Genomic DNA, 27,604 nt, shown 5'->3' on the forward strand with positions numbered 1-27,604 from the left:
GCTCCAGTCCCTTACTCATCTTTGAGGCCCTTTGCTTGACTCTAGTATGTCCATGTCTCTCTTGTACTGAGGAGCCCACAACTGGACACAATAATCCAAGAGTGGCCTCAGCACTGGTTTTTTCCCATTTAAAGAGTAATTTTGTCTATAGTACATCTGCTTCTAGATCATAGATTGCCTTTCTGCAGTCATGAACTCCTGAGAAATCATCACTCGGAGACAGAGGAACTGGAATCACTAAGATGTAACATGTTCTAAAACCTTCTAGTGCTTCTGTAAGCCACAACCCATGATCCCAGTTAAAATTATAATGAGGGCTACACTGCATCCTCACAGAAGAAAAAGATGCAAGGCCCAGAGAAATTGTTTGAAGCTACCCTCTGAGCATCCCCTTGGAACTCTTCCCTGAAAGGGATGGGCTGTGGGGAAGATGCTGTGGGGAGCTGTGAAATGTCTCAGTACTTAGTTTAAAGGAATTGTCACTAGCCCTTTCTGCACTTCTGCATTATTATTCTCAGCTAGACCACACCACAGAAGCTGTGTTGTGCAATGAACATCATGTGGAACAACCGTGATACACCATAACAAAAACAAATTCTCCCTACTGGCACTGACATGAGCCATCATTTCCACATACTTCCTCAGCAACATGGGGCTTAACTGACACCATGATTGACAGAGAAATAATCTAGTGGGATGTTGTGGTACCAGCATCTGAATATACTATCTATCAAGGTTTTGCTGTACTTGTAAAAGAAGTAACAAAACTACCAGATGCACAAATGTCATGCCACAAACTGGTAAACCTGCAAATACTGCATCAGAAATACTCTTTAGGTAGCCTTTGACTTCTGTTTCATATAAATTAGTTTTTTCTTGCCTTTGAGTAACTGGACCAACCCCAAAAGAAGGATTCTGTCTTCATGACATGACCTACTACACAAATAGACTATAAAATATTAGAAAATGCTAGAAAAGCTTAATTTTCCCAAATTTCATGTAAAAACTATGTAGTACTAGAAGGTAATTCTCTAGCCTCTTGTCTGCTGCAGAAAAGGACACTTCCACTAGGAGCTTTGTAAGCATTTAAGTTCCCAGTTATTCACCACCAGCATCCAAATTTATTCAGATCCAGTTTGCTGAATTCACAAATGGTCTCAGAATGGTGGAATTAAAATTTTCCAGCAAATATGCTATTGTTCTTTCACTCACCCAAAATCAAGCAGCTTAACTCAGCAGGAGCATAAATGTTCCAGTAATTTATTTGATGACCATTTACACAGAAGACACACACAGTAGGGTTTTTTTGCTATTGTTTATATGCTATAGAGAAATTGCAGGGTCCCTACCAGTGGAATAATGACGGTGCATTTTCAAACAGATACGCTGCAATACTGTGTTTGCTGTCAGTAACAGGAAAGTCTTTAGCATGTTACAGGAGCTCACCTGTGGATGAGGAGCTGCCATTAACACCAATTAAGTTCCACATGTTAACCCCAAATGCCCTGATGGGAGGACAGGAACTTTGGTTCCTCAAAAGTAGCAGCACTCTAACAAACTGAGTTACTGTCACTACTGCAATGAATTAGAAAGAAGACTGTTCCATCAGCAAACTACAATGTCAAGGCATGACTGGAAGAGTCACCATCAGCTATTCAAAACCTTCTGTTAATTCCCAGAAGTGGCTTCCACAAAATGCTCTGAGACCCAGAAATATTTGGATTTTTCTTCCAATTAATATCAATTACCAGGGCAAACAAAATGCTAACATGCCAAGAATACACCCAACTCAGCCATTCAATTCAGGAGTTTCAGATAATTCAAGGAATAACCAGAAGGATGTTCCTTTGGACAACACACCAGGAAACCCTGGCCCAAGACCTGGCACTCTGGAGTCTATATTAACTGTATAACTATATTAACTGTATAATTATATTAACATTGATGGACTGTCTCCATCTTTCCTGGGCAAAGAACATCCTTCAGCACACTGGTCAATAAATAGGTGTAGTAATTTCCTCAGATACTCTCATGGTAGGGTCAATCTTAATGCTTACACTGAAGTGAATCTGAATTTGATGAGCACTTAAATGTGTAGAGCACTGCTTGGGCTCTGCTGCTAATACAAGAAAAATCTGTCAATATGAACTCATAAAACCTACTTCAGAGCAGGTCTGAAAATGTATTACCCACTAGAGTCCATATCAAAGGAGTCAAGGCAGTTGAAAGCATGCTTCTCCTTACTGGAGTGCTCTGTGCCCTGGAGACATATACCTTCATATCCAGAATTAATCAGCTAAAAATAATGTGGCTGGAGGCCCCAGCTTTTCTTGTTTGTAACAGAGAAACAGCCTAGAGGCTGCTGTTCTGAAATAGGTTTTGTTTTGGTGAGATTCATAACTCTGTCCACACCAGCTGGTTGATATCCACCTCGCCCTGAGAAGAAAGGCTGTCAGTATTGCTATATTTTTCAGTCACTAGAATGTAATCAATTTTAAGGATAAGGAAATACAAGAGGCCCCCAAACCTAATCCAGTCTAATTTTACTCTAAAATACATAAACGAGGACAGAAGGGAAAAAAAGAGGTTTTTCAGACATGTTACTGTGATTTCCATTTCAAACCAGGGTTGAATTACCTCCTTTCAACTTGCTTTTCACCCCCCTCAAAAGTAACTTAAAATTGTTTGTTTAATCACTGGAAATCTCTCCTGGCCCACTCACCATCTGAAATTAACTGGAAAGACTCTTCAACAAGACTCAGCTGGCCTGCAAACCTGTCTGAGAATTTGTGAACTACATTTAATGAAATTTCCTTCCTTTATAATTCTTTATTTGAAAAAATGTTAGTACACGCATACCCTTCCTCATTTCTCTAAAGAAATGAGATAATACTATTTTCAAAATGTGTCCCCTACATAGTACAGTATGTACTGATGGGGAAATACATGTAAATTAGAGTAATAAGAAGCATGAAGAAAGCAGTAAGAAATGTGCACACCCAGACTCTAAATCTACTGATAAGAACAGAAATTCTTCTGAGGTTTATCAAATTGCTACTGTCAAACTACTGGAACCATCTGAAATGAAGGGACCTATCCTGATCACACATTTTGTTCTCAATACACCCTTACAAAAACCCCAAAATACCAAGTACTACATAAGAAAAAGCATTTCACAGAAGTATAGAGTGAGGGGTTTATGCACTCCAGACAAAAACATATTTAAAACAGGGTTAGTTGCACAGAATCCAGAAACTAGGTTCCTTCAGGACAAATGCAATCCTTACTTATGGAACCTCCTGTTTTCTCCTTGTGTTGTTACTGTAGTCACTGGGAGTCCTTAACAAATCCGTACCACTTAACAAATACCAGATATGTATCCTATACTTGCACAGTTTTCAAGAACTCTCCAAGTTTTCAAGAACTTTCCAAGAACTCCTTTGTGGCCCTTTCAACGTGATTAATGTAGGGACCTGATATCCCTAGATCACTGCAACCTCATATCTCCATGCAGGTATCCTTTTTTGTACTATTTGAGTGCTTGAGGACCTTTTGCCAGGGATCAAGAAAGGGAAGATTATCTCCCATAGCATCTTGCTAGGAAGCAACCTGCTACAGGTGGATTGCACAAGGGAATGCAAAGGGAAGGGAGCACTCAGAAAGACTCTCCTTGCTATCTCAGAAGGTTTTTGTCCATCCCAGGGAGAATACTCTCTCTAGCTGCAGCTTCCTTCCAGTTACTGTTCTTAACAAGATAAGCAGTGTGGCTATAGTTTCCCAAATGTAGGAACAAAAAAAGAATGTAAATGTCCTTGCAAGAGTACCTGTAATGTTTCATGGGATTTGGCCTAAAAGAAAAATGTGTGAAGTTTTTATGGAAATGATTTTGCTACCGCTCTTAAAACAAGAAAAATCTACTGGTTAACAGTCCTGCAAAAACATTTGGGTTGTGTAAAACTACACTTACCCTAATATCTAGAGATTGTCTAAGAGAAGTGGTTCATATGTTAAGGGATTAGAAAATTGTTCTAAGTGCACTCACAATTTATGATCTCATTCCCAGACCTATTGGTCAGACTTGTCAATCGTCTCCCATAATCCACTATTTCAATTAAAGAAGAAGTGAAGGGAAAGGAAGACGAAAATTACAGACACATATAAGATGGAGATGACCTAACTCTTATTATTCAACTGCTTAAGGAGAGAGCAAAACTAATTCACTGCTGACATTCATCGGCTGAAAAAATATTTCATTGTCCAGATGAGAAAAGCATTCACACACACACTTAATTTTAAGCATGTGCTTAACACTCACTGCCTTTTAAACTAAGAAAAAATATTAACTTGGAACTTAGTGCACTGCACATGCTGTTGTTTGACAGAGAGAGCTCACTGATGAAAAGGCTACCAAAACAGTAAGGCTTTTGTAAAGGCCTTTTAACTACATAACTTCTAAAAAGGGGACGACTTGCATCACACATTCAAGTCAAGTCCAGCTATTCTGCAAATCAACATGAATCTGTATGAGCAAAGCCAAGAGTGTCAGCAGCCAGCTCACAGTACAGCGCAACTCTTAAAACTACTACCCTGGTCTTCATTCAACAATATCTTCTGTGTCACACTGCACTGAGAATCTGTTTTTTCATAGAAATTGGAAGAATGGACCTTTTGGTAGCATAATATTAGCATGGGAGTCCTAGGCTGCACTATACTTTCTAACTTTAAATAAACACTGCTTCAGTTCAACTTTATTTCTATCACGCTTTCCAAGCTAGCAGAATTTGTTATCTATTTATTAAGAGAGATATCAACATTCAACTTTCATGTGCTTAGTATTGTATGAAAATCATGTAATTTCTGCACATAAGGAAGTGCTTGCTAGTCAATATCAACCAACAATTGTGAAAACAAACAAAAGAACGTCACCACATTTAATTTTTATCTGCATGGTTTTTGTTCTGGTATCTAGATTTTATTTAATTTTTTTTTTTCTTAAAGGTCAAAAGTAACATAGTCCAGCTACACTGAAAATATGCTGACATCTTTATGAAAGTGGCAATAATTTAAGAAGGTCTTCAAATTTTTAGATACTGTAAACATTGAAATAAATCAAATAAGTATAAAACCATAAATTGAAAATGTTAGTTGTTTTTAAAGCACAATTTAAAGTTGATAAACAGCATTTAAAGATGTGTTTGCATTTTCCCTTAATCAAAGGCAACTGCATATTTCTTTTCTTCCCCATGAAACATGACTGCAGGTATGTGGTCTCCTAAAAATAGACATACAACAACCTTGCCAATACAGCTTAAAAAAAATTCCACACCTCCCAAAATGACACTTTAATAATCAGATAAGTTTTGCACATTTGACACATTTGACTTATTTCATCAACATCCATTTTTTGTGCTCATCTGAGTGAAGATTTCTGGCTAGTTTGTGTGATGATGCTATTAAAAGTAAAGCTCTTGGATAAAATGTGAATCATCAGTTCTATTCTATTCAATGTGGTTTGCAACTTCACCCTGTCCAGTCTTCTTACATCTTCCTGCACATCCAAAGAAAATCATGTTACAAAGTGTGTCTTCACTGGCTTTTCACTCATATTTTGGTCACAAAAATTACTTGAATAATGTACAGAAACAGCATCTGTGGTGGCAAGTACCATTCATATTGCAGTTGAATGCAGCTATAAAATATGAAAGAAAAAATCTCAGGTCTTAATACAAATTTGTTTCATAATATTTTCTTATAATTTCTTGTGTGCTATATATAGCTAATTCTAAATATTTTTTTGTTGTTCCACAGTAGTCACAATACTCTGAACATTTTAAAAATAGGTTTCCACCATTATCACTATCACTAAAGTGAAATAACTGATTATTACATCATTTCTTATAATCACTGTCAAAACACGGGTCTAATACTGTTTATTATGCTATTAGAAACAATACATCCTTTTTTAAGGAAAGAGGAATTAAAATTAAATTATTTGAAACATCTTAGTGCTTTTATTCCTAGGGCTCTTGGGGAGGAAGGCAGAAGGGATTGTATAATATGATCCTTATACACTACCATCTACTGTTCCTTAAACATGGTGAACAACCTATATCATACATTTTCCTTTTGGTATTCCCTGCAAGTGTTTTTGAAGTTCACTAGGAATGTTAGTGCTTGTGAGAACAACAGATGGATAATACTGTTTACAGTCAGAGAGGGATATTATTTAAACTTCACCACCCAGATTTGCCAACAAACCATTGCAGTGCTGTGAAACAGCCCTGTTGCTTTACTGCGACCTCTCCTTATGGAGGGCTGTTCTGAACTATGAGTTAGCTTGGTGATGGCACTGAAAGATGACACTGACTTGCCCGAGTTAGCATTTACTCCCTGTTGTGTTCAAGAATATTTCTGTTTGATTTATTTCTCTGCATTTTTGTTCCCAACTTCAATTTCACATTATTCTCCACCTGTGTCTCCAGCCTCTTTTTATTCTCTATTTATAGGTTGTATTAACAATGTATTGGCACTGTATACATACCCAATATAAACATAAGTGTTTGCATCATGGGACTGAGTTAACAAAAAGAAAAAAAAATCTGCAGAAAAACTTAGTTTGTAAATATACTGTCTAAAGTTGCACACGACTAATACGAATTTCTCTCTGGAACCTATCAGTCATCATCAAATTTGGACATCAGACTTTCAGCTTAATTAATTACATTTGTTGCCTGTTCAAGTAAAACTAGAAAAAAATTACTTCAGAGCACAAACCAGATTGTACAGTCTTTCCCATAAAGCCAATTTGAAACCACAGCTCTGGATGGAAGGTTGCATATTGCTCATGTGAACAAGCTCTAAGTAGCTTTAATCAACTACATAAATAATGGCAGTGCTGACAAAGTCAGTGAACTCACCACTTGTCCGTCTCTCCCTGGAACACCAGGCACTCCGACAGAACCCTGGTGGGAAACAGACGCGGATGTTTAGCAAATTAAACAGGTCATGAAACCTTTCATCTCTTAATACAGTACTCAGAAATTATGGTGAATGCTTGCTTATGGTAACTGCAATAAAATATTCAAAAACTAATTTTTCAAGAACTAATCCAAGCTGAGATCTCTTTTCAGTTGAGAATTTATACTAATTAGACATGTTCTCCTGTTGTACATTTTAATGACTGTCTCACTGTATGGCCTCTTCCAGAAACAAGCTTCAGGCTGATGGTTGCTTTATAATGTTGTGGATGCTTCACAAGAAATGTAAGAATTAAAATGCAAGTCCATTTAATGCTCTTGATAAATTTTGAGACTGATCCTACACAATCAAACTTAGCACCTGAACAAAGCTATTAATGCTTCAAGCTCAATAACTGGTAGTGCCAATCTATTTTAAGGCTTTTAAGAGATAATCTGCAACAATTCAGCCTGACAGTGCAAATTACAGACACCCTTTTAAATTGCATCAGTATTACTGCAACCAAATTTTAAAAGCCAACACAGGCCAAACACAAGGAGCAGACAAAGAAGGGAAGCAAAATATTAGCATTGACTTGTAACATCGGAGGCATCTTTCCACAAAGCTCTCAAACTGTACGTTTCTGTATGATGGACAATTTTCCTGAAGGAACTTGTGCAACTGTTGGTAGCGCTGTTCAGTGAAAACCTGAGGCATGAGGAAAGCAGGAAAACTGCATGTGCTTACACAGCATTCTCCTCTTTTTATATAATAATGGTGTTGCTCAGCAAGGAAACTGACAGCATTCTTTTCAGTTTTCATTTATAAGCACCTTAACAGGATACAAAAAAGTGATAGCTGTTCAAAAGGTTGACACCCTAAAAAGAGGCCACTGGACTGGAAAAGGACACTGTCTTTGTCAACAGTGAAATATGAAGTTCACCAGGACCCTTAAAACAAAATAAGCACTCGGTGAAACCCTTCATGCCCTTTTCTCTCTGTCCCAAGAATCAATGCATTACATTTCCCCCTCTATTCATATTGGTTAAAGGTTTCACTAGAAATGGTTTAGTCAAAGGGCACCAACACCCAAAGGGAACGCATCCAAAATTGGTGCATGTTTGTCAATTAATAGAGTTGAGAAATCCTGTGAAACAAGAAAAGGAAGCAACTCATGAGGGTCTGAAAAAACCTCCAACATCTGAATGCCCAGGAAGCTCCAGTTCATAACAGAGCTGCAAATCAGTAAGCAATAATACACTGGCATCCCAGTGTATCTTCATGACCCAGAATGCTCTCCCCTTACTTCCAAAGCTTCCACTTTGGCATTCCTGTTGCCTCTTTTTGCTGGATGCATGGTTGTGATTGCTAGCCATTGCAAAGGGACCCTAGTATCCATTTTCACATCTTTGTATAATTTTTCCAGAAAACTAGAAGACAAAGCTCAGGAGGGCATTAAACCATTAGCCTCAATAAACTCTCCTATTTATAACAGTTCCTCCTCTAAATGACAGTCTTCTATAGCTGTTAATTTTTCTTATTACACACGTTGGAAAGTGTAAATAAAGGTGATTCTACCATGCTAAGCAGAAGTTTATCAGATATTCAAAAGCTCATGGGTTTTGTTGATGCTGTACATGTAAAATACCCTCCTCCCTAAGTCTTACAGTATAATTTTATAATGACAACTTAGACATCAGTACAGCTTTAGAATGCCTCATTCATGCATTGCCAAACATGAAGGCTAGTCCTCTCCTTCAGCCTATAAACTGTGTGCAGCTCACAGCTGACAAAATTCCACCAATTTATATGATTTGGGATTACATTTTTACATATCAGCAGGTTTTTCTTTCATTTGTTCAAAAAGTTCCATTTGAACAGATGCAAGCAAACCATCACCTTAAAGAATATTATCTGAGAAGAAGAAAAACACTTCTCACATATGCTAATGTTACTTACTCCTTTCCTCTTTCTTTTTTTCTTTATACCAATTAAGCCTGTTTTATTAAATACCTTCCATACAACTTTTAAATCTTTTGAAATCATCTAGAAAATGCCTTGGTGGTGCGTGGGTGAGATGCTGGAAAAGTGCCACTTACTGGCTATTACTGCTGATATATCTAGGACTGCTTTAATGGTGTAATTCCATAAATCCTAAACTCACTCCATCAAACCGAGGCAGTCAGCTTTAATGAGTGTAAATAATGCTGAAAGCATTCCCAGGAAGTCAGGTCTCGGGTTACCAAAGGAACAGGAAGACACCGGCAGACCACCTGAACACTGCCAGCCAAGCACCATTTATCAGCAACACCTATGTCCTTTGTTTCTGCTGGTCAATTTTTTAGTCATATGGCACTGATCTGCTTGAGGAAGGACATGCATTTAATCAGAAACTCTATCTCCCCACCTTTCACAATGTTTTAACTTTGGTTTCCTAGTCGTACCAGTGCATGAATAAGAAAATTATAGTGACCTTTTCACCTGAAAGTTAAGCAGACAGATTGAAAACAGTCTGCTCTGCATTGCTTGAACTTCCTATGATGGGGGAAATGAGAAATCTGATGTCTCACATTATAGGGCTGCATTTTGCAAAAACAAAATTCAGAGCCTAAAATAACCAATTCAATGCACCGTACAGTAGCTAATGCCATTCACCTTTTCTGCTCACAATTTGGCACCAGGAGGAATAATCACTTTCACAGTATTATTGTTTATACTATACCTTTTGTCCTGGAGGCCCTTGAGGTCCCTGCAAAGGGAAAACAATTCAATTAACATCATAACTCTAGCCAATTTAAACTGAAATGACCAATTAAAACTGTCTTATTGTGTAAGCATTCTGATACTGGACTGAAACCAGCTGATGTTTTATACATCAAGGAAAACTAAAACTTTATGCTCAAAATGCACAATGGACCTTTTTTCTTCTCATTTGGAACTGATCTAACTACTAACTGGAAGACTCAAATTTTCCTCCCTTCTAATCCTTTCTCTTCCAACCCATCTGTTTCTTCTAATACTGACAAATCTGTCAGCATTAAGACGACTGTGGTTTTACTCTTTCTGGTACCAGCTAACAGCCAGTTGCATGTCCACAGTAATATATCTGCTCGGCAGCATAAAAACAAGGTTTATGCAAACAAGTATTTTTACTATAGAGAGAAGCATAAGCCTCAAAACCTCCTCACCTTCTAGGTATCAGCATACATGACTATGTCTTACCCAGCACATGATCTGTGCCATCATTTGCAAGTTAAGAGAAAAATCATTAAGACTTAACATCAGAAATCATTAAGAATACTCTTGGGAAGTAAAGGATCAGCATTTTGTCCCCATGACCTGAGAAAGCAGGAAGAGGTATCTCACTTCAGGAAAGCTTAACTATTTAATGTCATACAGGAGTCACATCTCATTGATATTAATAGGACCCATTTCTCATCTGGCATCTCTGAAGTACCCAGGTGGTTTGTGGCCACAGTGGAGAGGGGAGGCAGCAGAGAAATAGATCAACCAGTCATGTCTTTGACATTTTGACAGTCTGTTTCGGTAAGCCAGACCATGTCCACCTCAGTTCTTATGCACTCGTTTCCCCATGTTCCTACTATAGGTGCTGGTGCAATCTGTGGGTGCTGGTGCTATATCAAGCAAGATGAATTCTGAGTCCATAAGGGTGCAAAACAAAAAGCCAAAACTGAAGAATCCAAATCCTTCTAATGGCTGAAAGAATAAAACAAGAATTGGTTGATATCAGAACTGCAATTATGCAGAAAAACAGAAGGACTGCTACTTCAAAATGCAGGGCCAATTTTATTCTTAAGGTGGTGTGAAGTTAGGCAGAATCCTCCACTGTTGGGAGATGCAGGACTTGTTGGAACATTGCTCCAATGCAACATTAAACTGCTAAAAGCTCCAATGGTGGTGGAGTCTCCATCCCTGGAGGTGTTTAAGAGTAGGGTCGACTTAGCGCTGAGGGATATGGTGTAGTTGGGAACTGTTAATGTTGGGTTGATGGTTGGACTGGATGATCTTCAAGGTCTTTTCCAATTCTGTGATTGTGTGGTAATTCTGAGGCCTGGATCCACTGATGTGGATTCATATGTCTAAGGTTGGGCATCAAACCTTGCAAAACCTTGCACAGATCAGTGTTGCTTCTTGAAACTTTTGCCTGAATGTCTCAGCAGAACCAGGGTCTTGTAAGCATCTCCTTTTGACTGTAGGGACAGATTTTGTTAATGGAAAGCCACCTGTGAGGTTCAGGGTAACAAGTTTGCTCCCTTGTCTTCAAAAGGAAGCAAAAATACCCAAACACTCAGCACTGGTGATGACAGAGCAGTGAGTAGATTGATGATCTGCTTTTTCAGACTGGAGAAAAATTCCCCCAACCCACTGCATTTCAAAAAAATGCTGTTTAGATCAGGTCGTCTCTTTAGTAAGTGCTTGAATTCTAACTCTAAGATTTGCTAGAATCTGAGGACACCAGTAATACTGAATGTGGTAAATAATGAACAGCCTATTTCTTAAGCACTGCTTGCCCACGGTCTCCAAGAAAACTGAAGATGGGGAAAAAAAATAGATAAATCAAGAGGATGTTGGTAGGCGACAGTTGCATGCTGGGTAAGGAACCACGGATATAACATCATACTCCACAGGTTTTTTTCCCTTTCTTCCAGAGAAGGAAGTAAATTTCTTCCAGTGCCTGACACCATGATAGGTGATGAACCAGGAATCCTCCACTTCTGTGAGAAAGACGCAAGTTTGGCTAACATCTTAAAAACTCCAAGAAATTAATGTTCAAACTAGAGTTTTCCTACATCACCATTACCAAAATAGGCTCCAAATGTCTGCGTCCTGGGCATCTGTTATCTTGACCTTTTGCACATTAACCAGTTGCATTTTGGCGGTATTTCAGGTCTTTAGAAAAATCCCTCCATCATTAGACCAGACTGAATGCAGAACAACTGAAGACTACCTTCATAGCTCATACCTGTTACTTTTATGTCCAAGGAATGGATATTGCCTCCTCAGTTTCTAACTGCTTAAGAAGCTAATAAAACCTTCTAAAGACATTCAGCTATATTAAATTATCATTTGGGACCCCTCAATACAAAGTTACCATTTCAAGGTAAAGTGATCATTCGCTTACTAATGCTATCCCCCAAAGTAAACTGTTAAATGTGCTCCTTTGTTGAGCACTTTGTGCCTGGTGCTTGCAGCTGTCAGCCTGTGGGATGGACATAATTCAAGGCATTGCAGATGTCTCCAGGAAAAGATCTTTCCCCAGAATTTCCCTCTCATCATTGCCATCATTCCAGCTCCTCCAGAGGTGTTACTGAACAAGAAAATATTTACATAGCAGCATAGTCTTGCTCTTATTGTGCCTTTAAAATGAATCATTCAGAGAAAAGAAGCAGCAGTTACTTATCAGTAAATATTTTATACAATTAGCAGTTTTTCATTTCTGGTACTTAAGCCTTAACTCAGACTGGAAATGACTCTGGTGTCTCATGCCCATTGAGCTACCACGACGATGACAAAAACAGTCCTCAACAATACGGCTACCTTCAGAAATGGTATGCTCAGAAAACAATGGCAATTAAAAGCTTACCTAAAGTGATACATTTCACAATTTACACACAATGGCAAGTGCTTCTTATCCTTTGAATGTTCAGACTGTAAAACATAGCTGAATAGGAACAATTTTTCTTTAAAACACTGCTCCCTAGCATTGGGAAAGAAGCTCAATGCCAATGGAAACTTAGCAGCTCATCCATTGACAGCTCTCATCCCTCTCCCACATAAGTCTGCCAGCAGTCACCTTAACAGAAAACCTGAAATTAAATTACTAACAGAAAATTACTTCAAAAAACAGTAAAAAACTACAGAATTGCTGTAAAGTGCCTATTTTCTATGAGTTACCTACACTCCCTGAGCAAGGCACAGAATCACACTGGAGAGATAGAAATATGCAAGTAAATACAGCCTGGGAGAAAGAGAGGAAGATGAAGGGATAAAATAAAAAAACCTCAAAGACTTAAGTTCATTTCCAGAGGTATAATTGATAGTTTCTAGAAGAATCTATACAGGAAATTCAATACGACCATGTAGAATTTTTCCCCCTAATTATTCTACCAAGTTGGGGACAGTGCTGTGTTGCCCACTTGATCAGACAGTAAGACCAGCAACCAAAATCTCTGTGTAGGTCTTCAGACAGGAGCAGAAGGCAAAAAATACACAAAGGTTTCCAATCAACTCCTGAGACTGTTTTTTGTTTTTTCTTTCTGTTTTCTTCAATTGTTCTGTGTTCCATAACAGCTGCAGTAGTATACTGGCCCTGCTGGTTGCTCTAGTACAACCAAAGGGATGCTTTTCAAATGCAGGTTCAGCTAAACTTCACTTTGGATAGCTCTTCTGCCACTGGATCCAGGCAGCCCACTGCAGACAGCTGCTATGACTGCTCCCCACCTCATTCCCCTCAAGCCCAAAGCCTCTGTTCTGCAGTGACCAGGCATGTACGAAACACACGGTAGTCTTCACTAGTTGGAGGCTTGATCTACTACCACAGGTAATATATTGTCACTCAGTCTCTGTCACTATCATCCCTGAGAATATGAAGGAGGTAAAACAAAAGCCTTTAAGACAAGAGCTATAGAATTCTTTCACCTCCTGCTTACATATATATATACATGATATATGTAAGTGATCAACAAATCACTCTATAATAGTCTATGCAGATGATGTTGATAGTAACTATTTGTCTTTTGCCTATATCACTGGAAGTTGCCAGAGTTTCCATGCAGGGATGCTCAGAATGTACTCCTAAGCCCTTGGTGACTAATGTTAAAAACCTCATTTTATAAAGAGCATCTAAGCTTCAAAAATTACACTGAAAGCTCATAAAAACTGTTTGGATAAAGTCACTGCTTAGCATTTTTGAAAATTACATTACTTTTCTTGAGATTGACACACATTCACTGAGAAACTTCAACTAAGAGGGCTGAAAATTTCGATCTTGAGAGTTGGCCAGAATAGAAAGGTAACTAAATATAATAAAAATTAAAAATAGTTCTCACTGCTTCAGATATCATGAACACTTCAGAAGAACCCTTTGCCATCATGTGCAATTTAGCAAACTATCTAGGCAGCTCTGATAAGCTATTGCAGGGCTTCTCTGAATTAGGTTCTCATTCAAACAGCTCCTCAACAGGAGGATGGAAAAGAAGGTGCATTGCTCCAAAGAAATTCAACTGCTATCTGTGTTTCTCTGGAGGTGGAGAATTATTCGATAGTTACTTAAGCACTTGGAAAACTGGGTAACCAAGGACAAACGAATGTTTATAAAAGTCTTTTATGCAACTGTCTTTTTAAAAGGTAAATTTTTTCCACTATGAATGCCATTCTTCAATCATTGTTTTCCGAAACAACAGACCTCCAGAGCCTGTATCATATCAAACCTTGGCATCATAGTAATGATCGAATGAAGTTGGACGCTTCAGTTGGGTCTTGACAAATAACTCTCTGGAATAAATAAATAAATAAACAACCACTGAAAAGACTGGCCTAAAGGTAGCTAGAACAAATATTCTGAGTCCAGAATTCTTCCTAGACCTTCCTTCTAATGTTACAATTGTATTTTCCTTTTAAGCTTACTCTGTTCCTTGCAAGCTGCAATACAAGAAATAATTCTGCTCTGTAGAGGTTAAAGCTGCAGTTTCAAAGCACAGTAACTCAGGGTGTGATGCATTAGCAACAGCCTCTCAAGGTGTTTTTCTATTCAACTTCTAGTCACTCAGTTGCTTAACATTTAAAGAAATGTATGAAATAGGAAGTTTGGGCATTTTCAATTTGCAGATCTGGGGCAGCAGTAATGACTTGTTTTACAAGGTATCAGAGTTCATGGACAGTGAGCACAAACACCATAGGAAAATGCCTAAAAATATATGACGAAAAATGAATGGTTTTGTATACTGTAAAAGTTATACAGCAGAAAAGGTCACAATGGTGCAATACACTGTCATACAAAAACTCTCCTATTCCAAAGCTTTGCAAAAAAAAAAAAAAACCAAAAAAACTAGTCCTGTTTTTTTAAACTTCCATACTGCCTATGTAAAGTAAAAGCTCACTGTAACTGGAAGGCCTCTAGGAGGTACTGTGTCTATTTCTATGGGACAAAAGAAATAAAGAAGTTCCAAGACTATCCCTGAGAACATATATTTCCCCTTTGGTGCCTATAAGAATCATTAAACACTTAGAATAGAATCATAATCATTTAGGTTGGAAAAGACCTTTAAGATCGAGTCCAACCATAAACCTAACACTGCCAAGTCCACCCTAAACCACATCCCTAAGTGGCACATCTACAAGTCTTTTAAATACGTCCAGGGAAGGTGACTCCACCACTTCCCTGGGCAGTCTGTTCCAATGCTCAATAATCCTTTTGGTGAAGAAATTTTTCCTAATATCCAGTCTAAACCTCCCCTGGTGCAACCTGAAGCCATTTCCTCTTGTCCTATCACTTGTTACTCAGGAGAAGAGACCGACACCCACCTCTCCCTATAACCTCCTTTCAGGTAGTTGTAGAGAGCAATAAGGGTCTCCCCTCAGTCTCCTCTTCTCCATCCTAAACAAGCCCTAGGACTTGTGCTCTAGATCCTTCATCAGCTTCGTTGCCCTTCTTTGGATGTGCTCCAGCTCCTCAATGTCCTTCTTGTAGTGAGGGGCCCAAAACTGAGCACAGTATTTGAGGTGCAGCCTTATCAGTGCCAAGTACAGGGGGATGATCACTTCCTTATTCCCACAAACCAATTTCTTACCACTCTAATGGCATAAAGAACTTAAGGAAAACTGAACTATCTGGTGTATATGAAGAGGAAAGCACAGATTTCATACAAAGTATTCACCTGCATTTCAGTGGAGCCTGCGTTCTACCTACTGATCCCATTTTCTGTGTGTAATGGGCATATAATGTAATTCTGAAAATGTGTTCCTGCATGGTTGAGGAGTGTTTCATAAAGATTGCAATTTCTAGAGTGCTAGTATTGAAATGTGCAATGTTTTAGTACTGATGAATCACCTAGATAAAAGAACGACCAGCTAAGAAAACAGATTAAATATGATGGGAAACCTCATATAACTTTCGATTAAGCAGTGCCCCCCTCCCATGCTATCTACCTTAATGCATTAAAAGAGCTGCAATAACTATTAATTAGTGCTCAGCCAGAGCTTCTTATCATCGATCTCTTAGTCATTGTTGTGACAGCCATTACTGAAGTACAGAGGTTACAAAATGTCATAGAGTATTTTCCTGAGATTTGCTGCAAGCTAAGGCCAATGGAATTGTACTGGGGGAAAAAAAGAATAGTTTCTGTGAGAGGCAAAGGCTGAGAATTTCCATTTCATCTGCGAGTTCTTAACAAACTTTTGCAGCTAAGCAGCTTAAGAACACCTTACAAAATTTTCTATGAACATGCTACCAGAATGAAACAAAGAAGGCTGCTGCAGAACTGTGGCCATTGAAAACAAAATCACAATTAGTAATTTCCTGGAGGAGCTATGAAGATTCACACCAGCTGAGGATCTGGCCTTAATCATTGGCCTGCAAGGCTGAATTGAAGCCAGCAACACTTCCCAGTCAGTTCTGCTTGGTCTCTGTGAGTTCATTTTGTTCATTTTACCTAAGATGAAAAAATTAATATTGATTCATTTTAAAGATGTGACATTTTGCAGACTTAACTGCAAGGTTACACTTTTCCACTGTCTTTCACAACATGGCAATATCCTTTGGAATAACATCCTCCTTATTCTGAATAACTAGTAAAAGCAGTAACATTAGGTCTTATTTTCTTGAACACATGCCCAGCAAGACTGTATAAGCACAAAACTACTAGTTTGGAAAACAATATATCTTAAAGCAGAGGGATTTTGCATTTGGGCTGATCATTATAGTATAGATTTCTTTTGCAAAGAGACACCTTTACCTGAATTCTCTGGTTATTCTGGAGTGTTCTGCTCATGCAAAACATCTGTAAAATTACTTATATGTCTTTAAAGCCAATTGTGGGGGATAAAATAATCTATGGGGTTTTTTCAATGACAAGAAGTGGTTGATTCATACACTGAACATGTTTAAATTTACTTCTTTTCCAAGGAACTGAAAACACTGCAAATTTTGATCTTCCAAATTTTTATTACTATGCTCTAGTTTAAAATACTTTAAACATAAAAGCACCAAAAAATCTTCCACATGGAAATTCGAAACAAAAACACCCCACGCACACCTTCTATCCTATTGCAGTTTATGAATCTGAAAATGTCTGTCACTGTCAGCCTTTGATATTTCCCATCACCAACTCACTTTAAGTTCTCACGAATAGTCTGCAAACAGAAATCCTAGCTCTTGGGTAGAAAAGAATCACAAATTCATTTATGATTCATTCTGAAAATTAGAAGATAAAACAGAAAATCTCTTCTATGGTATTTAAGAGTCCTTATCACCAGCAAGAGCAGACAAATGGCATAGGAAGGAGGATAAATTATGAGAGGCAGGACACAACTTTAATGGAAAGTTTGAAAAGCTAATGAAACTACTGGACTTCCCTCTTTCACAGCCTACATTTTGCTAGTTCCACAACATTTCAAAATGTAATCCCTTTGGTGGCCCCACTGCTTGGCCTCCCTCAGAATTCTCTTAATTCTTTCTGCACAGAGAAATGATGCCTTCAACTCTTGTAGAAAGTAGATGTGCAGGGCTTTCAAGTGCCATGAAAACCAGACACAAATTGCAACTAACTAATCATTCCTGCATTCCCTTCTGACATTAAAGATGCATACAGTCACACCTTTCTAACTTAAACCTAGGCCTCCATCTCAACTAAAAAGAAATTGAACTCTCTTGGCTCAAACAGAAAACAGATTCTTCCTGACACAGCAACATATAGAGCCAAAACACCCTTGCAAACAGCTCTCACAAACTTTTCAACCACAAGAATAGAAGTGCAATAGAAGCACACTGGCAGTAGACAATCTGGAAACATTTTCAACAGGGAATGAGACCCCTGTAAGCAACAAGTAGCATTCCTAAACTTCTCCTCCCACCACCCTGCCCCAACTCTCACATACTTACATTGGCAATTGGGAAAAAGACAAGCCATTCCCCATCCTCAAGGCAAATTTCCCTTGAGCACCTAAGCTCAACTAAGGTTGAGCTCTCTCATGCCAAAGCAGAACTCATGCCAGAGAACTCAAACATTGTCATTCTCTGTATATGGTCCAAGAAACCTCCCCTGCCTGAGAGGGAGAAAGATTATTATTGCCCTCTCTCACAACATCATCTGAAACATGATTTTCTTTTTCTTTATTGACACAGAACATCATTAAAAATGAAGAAGAACATGGCAGCAGATTCTCAGTTGGAGTAAATTCCCATGTCTTCACTACATTTCCTATTTCACTTAAAGAATGCAAACATTCCTGAACTCCAAATGCATTAAAATTATTTCAACTTTTTGTGAATCAAGGCACACATTGTTTGAGTAGTCACAAATTACTTAACATGTTAACAGGCTTGTGGTACATTCCGAGACACAAGCTGGAAAACTCTCTTATCTCATTATCTACTATCTTCTGCTCTTCAAGAAATTTTTTCCTCTTCTTGTAAGAAGAGAAAACAGAAAACTAAGTAATTTCAAGCTGTGCCATTGTTGGTTCACAGGTTAAAATGGAGTTTACCAGCTCTATCAATAACCTGACATTCATCTAGAAATATCAAGGTATGTTATCAAATACAATTAAAAACGCTTTTGAAAGAGAAAAACTTCTATGCCCATTACTATAATCTAGAGGTCAGGCTTGCAGTTCTTCAGTTGAACAGCACCACCTTATTTAAAGCTGCTAAGAGTGTGATCCTATAGGCTACAAATAGCCTTCAGCTTCCACAACCTTCAGCAATTACATTCAAACTGTAGGGATTGTTTCACAGCATCTGGTGCTGTGCTTGGCTGTATCCTGCCTCCATCCTGGACAAAGAACCAGAGTACATGCCATAGTACTTGCTTCTTACTGGAAAGGGCCTTAAACACGTGGGCAAGTAGGAAACCACAGTACACCCCAACAAGTAGACCTCTGGGAGACCACGACTGGTAGTACTTTATGGGACTCATCGACTTCACGATTTCAGTGTCATCAGGAAGGAAAACCAGGAAGATAACTTGGACTTCAGACTCTTGGTGTGAAACAAAGGCAAGTTCTCACGAAAGAATTCCTGCAGAATTAACCTAGAAGAAACTCTGGGCAGAGATCTCTATTTTAACTTACTTTGAAAAGATAATACATGGATAATGCAGAAAGAGAATCTCAGGTAGGCAAAGGCCTGTGTGCTCCACAGAAGACTATACTTATTTTCTCTAGCAACACAATTTTACAGCATACCTGTTGGGAAACGACCTATTTCTGCAGTAGTGTCTTAATTTCCAATATGGAAATAGAAAGAGTGTAGAAATGCATGACGGAAGATGTCAGAAGCATCTAGACAGCACCTGAATAATTGTAGCACTTTCCACGGGGAAGACAGTCTGGAAATCTGTACTGGCATAAGGAGTGTGTCAGAAGCACCAAGAAGAATAAAAAGAAATAACCTCCCTGATACTCTGATGCTCTTTACTTGATCTATACATGACTTAACATTTAAGCCATCAGACTGACTTTTAGAGCAGGTATTTGGAAGTGGAAATTAATGTAAGCTGGAATCTTTCCCTAACTCAGGCTTGCTGATTTGATTTTTAAAACACTTTTTCTCCCTACTTAAACACACCTGCATTTAGAGAAACAGATCAGTAGCAGTTTTTTAGTTCTTACACACAGACGGCTACTTTAGAGCAGTGGGAATCTTCTGAATATGGACTCTAAAAGGTGACAAGACTACATTTTGCTTTAAAAGCCCTCAGGGATTCTGTGACCCTGAAGATCTGGTCTTGAATAGAAGGAAGACACTGTTGCAGAATCTGAGTGAGTTTTGTCCAGATGTCAAATAGGAGAATATTCCAAATAAAACAAAACAAACAAAATATGTCCCTTCTCAGCTATTGCACCTATTATCAACAGGCCCTCAGAAACCAAAAAGACAGAACAAAAAAGAGCCTGGAAGCATGCTAAAACACTAGGTGGTACATTTGGGAGGCTTTGATTTTGGTTTTGTTAAAACATTATCTCAAAATGAAAAAGTACGGGACTTTAACTTCCTGATCACAGCAGGTATTTCTGAGTGTCAGAATCCTTGTTTTTTCCTCTAAAGGATACTGGATTTTGTCAATTCAAAATATTTTGCAATTTGTCAAGGTAAAATATCATCACACCTGTTTAAAACTTCATAAATTCAAGCAGATAGCAATCATATCTGCACTGATTGCTGACCATATAATCTTCCTCCTCAGAAGCATTGAGGAATCAAAACCACATGCCATGGGCTACAGTTCTGTCATCTCTCATAAAAATAAGAATGACCACGAGTGTTTAGGGAGATCTTAAGGGAAAAAAAACACCGCATGTTTCACAGTTCTGGGAATATGTGACAGGCAGAAACTTGTGATGCCTTATGCTGTGGTTGAAGCTGATTTACAACCAGTGGAGCTTCAATTTGCTTCCAAATGAATAGGGTTAATTAGTTCCTGATGCAAGAGAAAACATCTACTCCCATATCTGAATATTTGTAAAAAATGCATTCATTTGGCCGTTACATTCTCACACACACAGAGGAAAAAAACCCAAACCTCAGGAGAGGAGAATATTCTGAGAGTTTCAGTATGTTGTGCCCTGTCTTCACTGTTCCATCAGGCAAAGGGCCAGAGCTATTGCCACAGAGACAGCTGGGATTTTGGCCCTCAAAACAAGTAGATGGTTCTTGTGCTGCTCAGTGGTCTCAAGGTGGAAACAGCTCAAATTCAGAGACAGTGATAAGTGGAGGCCAGGAACTGGGAACACCTGGCTAGGCTCTTTCTGGCTTTACTTTGCCCTTAGCTGTTTTATTTCCCTCTACTTCTGCAAGCTTAAAGAATAAGTTGGCCTTACATGACAGGCGACTGTATGTAAAAAGAGTGTGTTGTCTTTCTCATGTTTTCTTCACAAATGAGGCTTCAAATAGTCTGTGACAAAGGAAGGTTAGGAAATACACAGCTATAAAGCTTTTCAGAATTTCACATTTTAAAAAGTGTATATGTCATGTTACTGTTACAGTTTCTTAGCAAAATGGAAGAAAAGAGTACTTACTGTCAATCCTTGTTCTCCTGGTTTTCCTGGCTCACCCTTAAACAAAAGAGTGAATAATTTCAGTAACACGTCTTGAATTCAGTTCTCTACTTAATAATGAAGTATCTTAAAAATTCCAAACAGGTATGGCAGCTGACTGCACATTAAATATATTACTTTTTTGCTTTTTAAACCAGTAGTCCAAATCTCAGACATTTTAAGAGGCACAATACTATTTCACAATCATGGTACAGTTCTCAAGGCAACAGTTAAGTATTGGTGTCCTGACTCTGTCCCTTGGTTCCAAACATAATATTCAATTCCAGTCAGTGGTGCTAAAGGACACAGAGAAAGGTTATTTTCACATATGTGCTGAATCCCACTGTTACATATTTCAAAATTACTGCTCTGCCATCACCTCAGTCAGTAGACATCACTTACTGTTGCAAATTTTCGTGTTCCATAAACCCATGAAATATTGGTATTTTGAACCCATGCAATAATTATTCATCTGTTAAATACCTGGATTGGCTTTCAGAATGGTAAGCCATCATCTTTCCAATTTATTCTCTTTCTGTGGGCACAGTTCTACATAAAGTCAGAAATTATCTTCTCCCCTTTCTTCCCATATGAACACATACAACTGTCTGTAGAGACAGTAGAACATACCAGTTGTACAATATGGCTTAAAAATACCCGTCAAAAAAACAAAGGTCCTATCATTTCAGTGATCTGGTTTATAGATCACTCCCTTCTAACCCCAACGGAGCGTAGGGCAGTCCATGTGCTGTTGTATCAGCACAGCTGCAGGATCTTCTTTAGCAGCTTTGTCATAAAAGAAAACCTGTCAAAAAACTGAGAACTGTTCTGATGTTGTTCTCAGCAACTGGAAAGATTCAGAACTGCTTCTTTGGCTATGTGCTCATTGCATTCAGAAGCAAACATGTAGCATCTGCAAACACACCGAGATACTCACAACAGAGAAACCACACAGGCAGAGGTTTCTGACAGCTAATTACCCAAGCTTGTTGGACTTTTCAGCTCACTCTGAAGACTTGCTAGCTTACGTATACAGCAATCACACAGCCTGAAGTGAGCATCAAGATAGCTCCATAAATGTTGGGAAATAATGGTGAATATAATTTAGAAGTTTGTATCATATTCTATTGTCTTATTACCAGCAAAAAAACTTGTTCTTCTTTTACTCCTTTTAGAGGTGTTAAAGTTTCAAAGTCTTTATGCTGGTGTCTGTGCGGTGCAAAGGGAAGGCACCTAATTCTAAGTGTCACTCAGTAGGGAGTCACGTATGTTCTGGTTCTGACAGGTTCTTCTGTTGACATGCAAAGAAAGGCTTAGCAGAAAGCTGCACAATGCTTTCTACACCTCTACTCTTCCTTGATGTTCTCTCTGCTGGCTATAGGTCCAACAGCACTTCCCTAATATTTCTACCTCCTCAGCTCTAAAGATTTCCTGACTGAGAAACCAGCACATTCTCATCTCTAGAAGGTTTAAGTATCTGTAACAGGATGCACACTTCTGGGATGCAAGGTGGTGATGACACATATGGAGACGTGTGGGCACAGATGGAGACGTGTGGGCACAGATGGAGACGTGTGGGCACACAGGCTGCTCCTCAACCCTGCTACACTATAGAAGAGAAGTAATGATCACTGCTTCCTGTGCCTTGCTACCTTGGCTGCCTGACTTTCTCAGGCTATACAGCAAGTGTACAGGCATGGGGGAAAGCAAGGGCCAAAACATCATCTTATAGCTCTCGTGATTGTAAAGCTCCTTGCTTGAGAAGGATAGGCTGAAAGAGAAGCTCCTACTTTGCCTAGCACTGCAAAAGAGGAAATGACTGCCTTCTAATGGCGACTGGCCACTGCAAGGACATCCTCCTATAGTTGTGTGATGCTGTAATGTCCCTACTCATAGCACAGTGCGGCTATTACTTTGTTGTTCAGCTCTTTAGCTCAAAGGTCTATGCAAGCCTTTAAAAAAACCCAAAGCTGTCACTACCTCTTGGCTATGTTCTCCCTTCACAGCTCTCCTACTTGACTGTATATCACATAGCCATGGAGGAACAAACCTTTTGAGGATCAGCAACATTAACCTGAGGATACAGGACAGTAGCAAGGAGCAGGATGGTAACAACAGCAATCTGGATGGTTTGTATCTGAGTGCTTGTTTGTATCTGATTCTAAAGCAGTATTATGAACAGATTTTTCATAATGCTATAGGGCTTAAGATAGCCACAGCTTAAAAAAAAACCCTATAAAAGGAAACTCTCTCTTACCATCTAAAGTCAGAATCACTACAGAACTATTATAAAATGGAATGACCTCACTGCATAAAATGCATTACTTTCCTGTTATGAGAAACACTACTGTTCCCTTTGCTAAAAAGCACAAAACCCCAAGCAACACACAGTCATGTTGTAATCAGCATCAACAGCTGATTCCGCTAGCCTCTTGCACATGACATCAGAAATGGGTTCTCACCCTCACCACATCAAACCAGAAGCAACTCTGCTGATCGATTTTACCACAATAAAAGAACACAAGGGGGGCCCAGATGAGGCCCAAAGCCTGATGTGCTGCAGGATTAACAGGAAATTAGCAGGTAGTCAAAGTAAAGCATCACAGTGGAAGCAACAGACTTAATGTCATTACATAACCTTGAGCTAGAACTATAAGGGCAATGGTGTTAAAAATCAAAACAAGAGCAGCAGCAGCCCTAGAGTTCTAGAGGTCTTAACTGGCAAGCCTTGCTGGATTTTCACAGGAAATTTTATCAGAGTCTTACTATTATCATCATGTTATATTATGTTTGCACAGTTAATACAATTTCAGATGACTTAACATGAATAGGGCCAGAACAGGAGTGCTAGATATTTTCTTTCTTGGTTTTACCTAAAAAGGCCCTGCAGGGAAATTTTATGCTTTCTTGTCCTGGCCCCACATAATAAGCTATGCTTTTTCTTCTTCCAGTGCTGGTCCTCACCTTGCTAGTTCCTTATGTGTCCTCTTGGCTATGATCTTTACTTATCATTGGGGGTGCGGGGGGGGTGTGTGTATGCATCTGTACATGTGGTATTTCAGTTGTCATAGCCCCTTCCTGTCTGTGGTTTCATTTCCACACTGATAACACAGTGGCATTCATGATGAAAAGAGAGGTACTTCTTTCAAAAGAATGAATATTAAGGCGGCTACAAAATATAAAACCAAAACCATACTCATATTTTACTAAAAAAGTCATGTGTTTATGAATCTGTTTTAAAAGTGTTTAATCATCAGGTCACAAAGTGTCAAAGGTGGTGGGTCTGAACCTGTGCCCAGAAAAACCCAATAAGCAATACAGTGGATTCTGCTGGTTGTTCTAATGAAATATGGGGGATGAGCCAAAGAAAATGGTACTGTTCTACTTGTGTAAAGTGGCAGAATCTGACTCCAAACTTCACCACATTTTTTGCAGTATTTAGCAGTTTATTACTTTAATTCCATGATTTGTGGGGTTAAATCATTAGGAAGCAAGAAGTCAAGCCCATCACGACGTCTCAAATTCATCTTTATCTTGAAGAACATTTACTACTTATGGAGAGGGGTAGACCCTCCTCACACAGCTATTAAACATCAATGAGGAACCAAGAAACCTTAGAATGTGTGGGGAAACCGTCAGGAGTGGGAGGCAAGGAACCTAGGTGTTACTCTTGGCCCTGCTATAAACTTGCTCTTTGTGTGCAGGGCTTCAGGTACACCATGAAATCTGCCTGTGGTTCAGCTTCCACATGTCTTACTTGCCAATCTTACCTCAGAAAACATCTTTGAAACTGAGCTGGCATAGACTTGAGAGGAATTTGGACACCGTGACAGCAACAGACCAACTCACCGGTATGCCAGGCATCCCACGAGGACCATCTTTGCCGGTATCTCCTGGGGGACCTCTGGGTCCTGGTGGCCCTGGAGGCCCAGGGGGTCCAGCTTGTCCTTGGTCCCCCTAAACCAACAAAAACTCATCACAGGTTTGCTTTAGAGGTGTCAACCACACAAGACAACATTGATTTACCCAGAAATATCACAAGACAGGCTGGAAGAAGCTGCCATGAGCGAGACAGTGGCTTCTTTGCTGCTTATGGCAGAGACTGCACTTTGCCTTGAAGACCAAGGGGTTGTATCTGCCCAGTGCAATCAGCCACAGAACAGAAGGTTCAAATTCTAAACTGCTTGTCCTACCACAGGACATACGCCAAAATTTGGAGTAGCTTTGCAATATTTTACTCATCTAGTTCTCCAGAGCAAGTAAGTGTTTTCAATAAGCTGCTGTTTGCTTCATGATTGGCATAATCATAACAAAGCTGAGGTAAAAAGTCACATGTGAGAATATACAGTTTGCACAGCAATTTTCCAAGCCCATCAGTGATGCATGGATAGATTTCAAAAATAAGCATGGAAAATAACTGCTCTTCCACAAAGTTGTACATAATTTTTCCTCTTTTTTGGGGAGCTGTTTTATAGTGGCAATTAGCTAACTCTCTTAATGATTTTTACCTATTAATTTGTAAAAGCCAATTTTCAAGAGAGTTGCCAAAACACATTACCTTGCCCTTTAAATAAAAGACACCAAAAAATGGTACTCAAGTTATTTAATTTCCAGCACATCACTGCAAACCGCTAAAAAAAGTTGACTACATCATCTTAAACGTGGATCACTTAGCAAAGTTACTCATAGCCTTTTAATTGTTAGTATCATTTACAGTTGCTTCATTCCAAAACATTTTCAAATGAACAATCTGCTATAAGAAGGCATCTGACAAAAAGGTACAGCAAAGAGTAAACTGAATGTAAAGAAGAACCAGATTGCAGTGAGATGAAGCACTACCTTAATGAGGCGGCGTTTAATGAGCTGCTGATCAGCAGAGAGAAACCCATGATTGATTTTAGGAAACACCATCTGATCAGGCAGGTGAGGTCAAAGGTTGAAGATCAGAGATGAGAGAATTGAAGAATAGACATCAGAAGGCCCGAGAAAGAAATAAAGACATATTCATTAGATTTGTAATAGCTAAAATAATATAAACCGGTGCTTCTGCCTGACAGAAACTGTGCATTTTCTTTTGAAGAAATTTACCTCTAACATACAGAACATACCACTTTATATGAATTAATCATATACAATGAGTTAACTGCATAACTTTTTTCTCCCCTGATTTCCTATGAGAATTCTTCACATGTATTAATTTTCTTATTACCCAGGCTCTAAAAACCAGTATTTTTATATGCTGTTCTTTCAGCAAAGCTTCTAGAGACAAAGCACCAGTTCAACTTTCAGTCAGATTTTCTAACCAGCATATTGTGCCATGAAGAATGATGTCATTTTAATAAGGACTGGAGTTCCAGCTTGACCAGATTGCTTCAATCCTTCCTGCTTAATTTGCAAATGCGCTTTGAAAAAATCTGTATGTACAGATTAAACCTCTGATATCTAACAGAAATAGCTGACTCTACATGTAACCAGTATAGAGTTCACTGACATTTTCCACACTCCTCTATGCCTCAGGGAAGCAGAACTATAGAAAAATCTCATCTGAAAATAAAATACTGACCAAGATCATGGGGAATATGGGTATTTCCAGGGCTAACACTATACACAGTTATAGATCTGATCCCATGCTCTGCATCAGGAGTACTTACACCAATGCAAAGGCAGTGAGGGTTGACTTAGGTCCACCATAAGGATTCGTTGGTGTTCCATGGTAAAAACAATTTTTCATGTGCACTTTTATGCTGATACAGAGAGACCTGACTGAACAGGTACGTGTCAGCCACAAACCTTGACGGTGAGGATCTGATTACTGTGCAGAGCAGCAACTGTGGGGAAGCCTGGCAGACCCTAGGGACACAGCATAACATGGTACCAAAACAGCACAACACAAACATCACAGAGACAATTTACTAACAGACAAACAGAACGAACACTATGATTAGTATACCCCACATTGCCTACTGACAGGAAACAGCCTCTCTGTCATATGGGAAACAGAGTTAGATTTGCACTACACTGCAGATGCAGGTTGTTACTTTATAACAAGAATATCAAGAGATTTTAGAAGGAGTAGTCCCACAGAGGTGACTTTCCTTAAACTTACAATAAATTGTTATGATCACCTGGCAGTTGTTAGACTATCAGCCAGCAGACAACTGAGCCATTTTACATAGTGCTACAGCACTTCAAGAGAGCTATGTAGAAAGCTTTGACTCTGGATTGCTGCAGAACTGGACAGCAGTGAGGGTGGATTTTGAACCACTTTGTATAATTAACATCCTGCTCCTCATGTTCTGTTTAACATATGACATTCAGCACATAAACTGGTAGTATATACACAATTATAAACACTGAACAACAATCTACTGCT

The 27,604-nt window shown here is 38.9% G+C and overlaps 1 protein-coding gene across 1 annotated transcript in view; it reads right to left on the reverse strand.

Annotated features, from left to right (window-relative positions):
* COL25A1 (collagen type XXV alpha 1 chain) overlaps positions 1-27,604 on the reverse strand; it is a 323,220-nt gene that overhangs the window by 71,012 nt on the left and 224,604 nt on the right. The window contains exons 8-12 of the mRNA XM_074823252.1: positions 27,022-27,081; positions 25,081-25,188; positions 21,214-21,249; positions 9,680-9,706; positions 6,918-6,962 (exon numbers count right to left, since the gene is read on the reverse strand). Coding sequence (XP_074679353.1) covers positions 6,918-6,962; positions 9,680-9,706; positions 21,214-21,249; positions 25,081-25,188; positions 27,022-27,081 — 276 coding nt within the window. The remainder of the gene's footprint in view (positions 1-6,917; positions 6,963-9,679; positions 9,707-21,213; positions 21,250-25,080; positions 25,189-27,021; positions 27,082-27,604) is intronic.

This window comes from Strix aluco, chromosome 4, assembly GCF_031877795.1.
Source record: "Strix aluco isolate bStrAlu1 chromosome 4, bStrAlu1.hap1, whole genome shotgun sequence".
Lineage (NCBI taxonomy): Eukaryota > Metazoa > Chordata > Aves > Strigiformes > Strigidae > Strix > Strix aluco.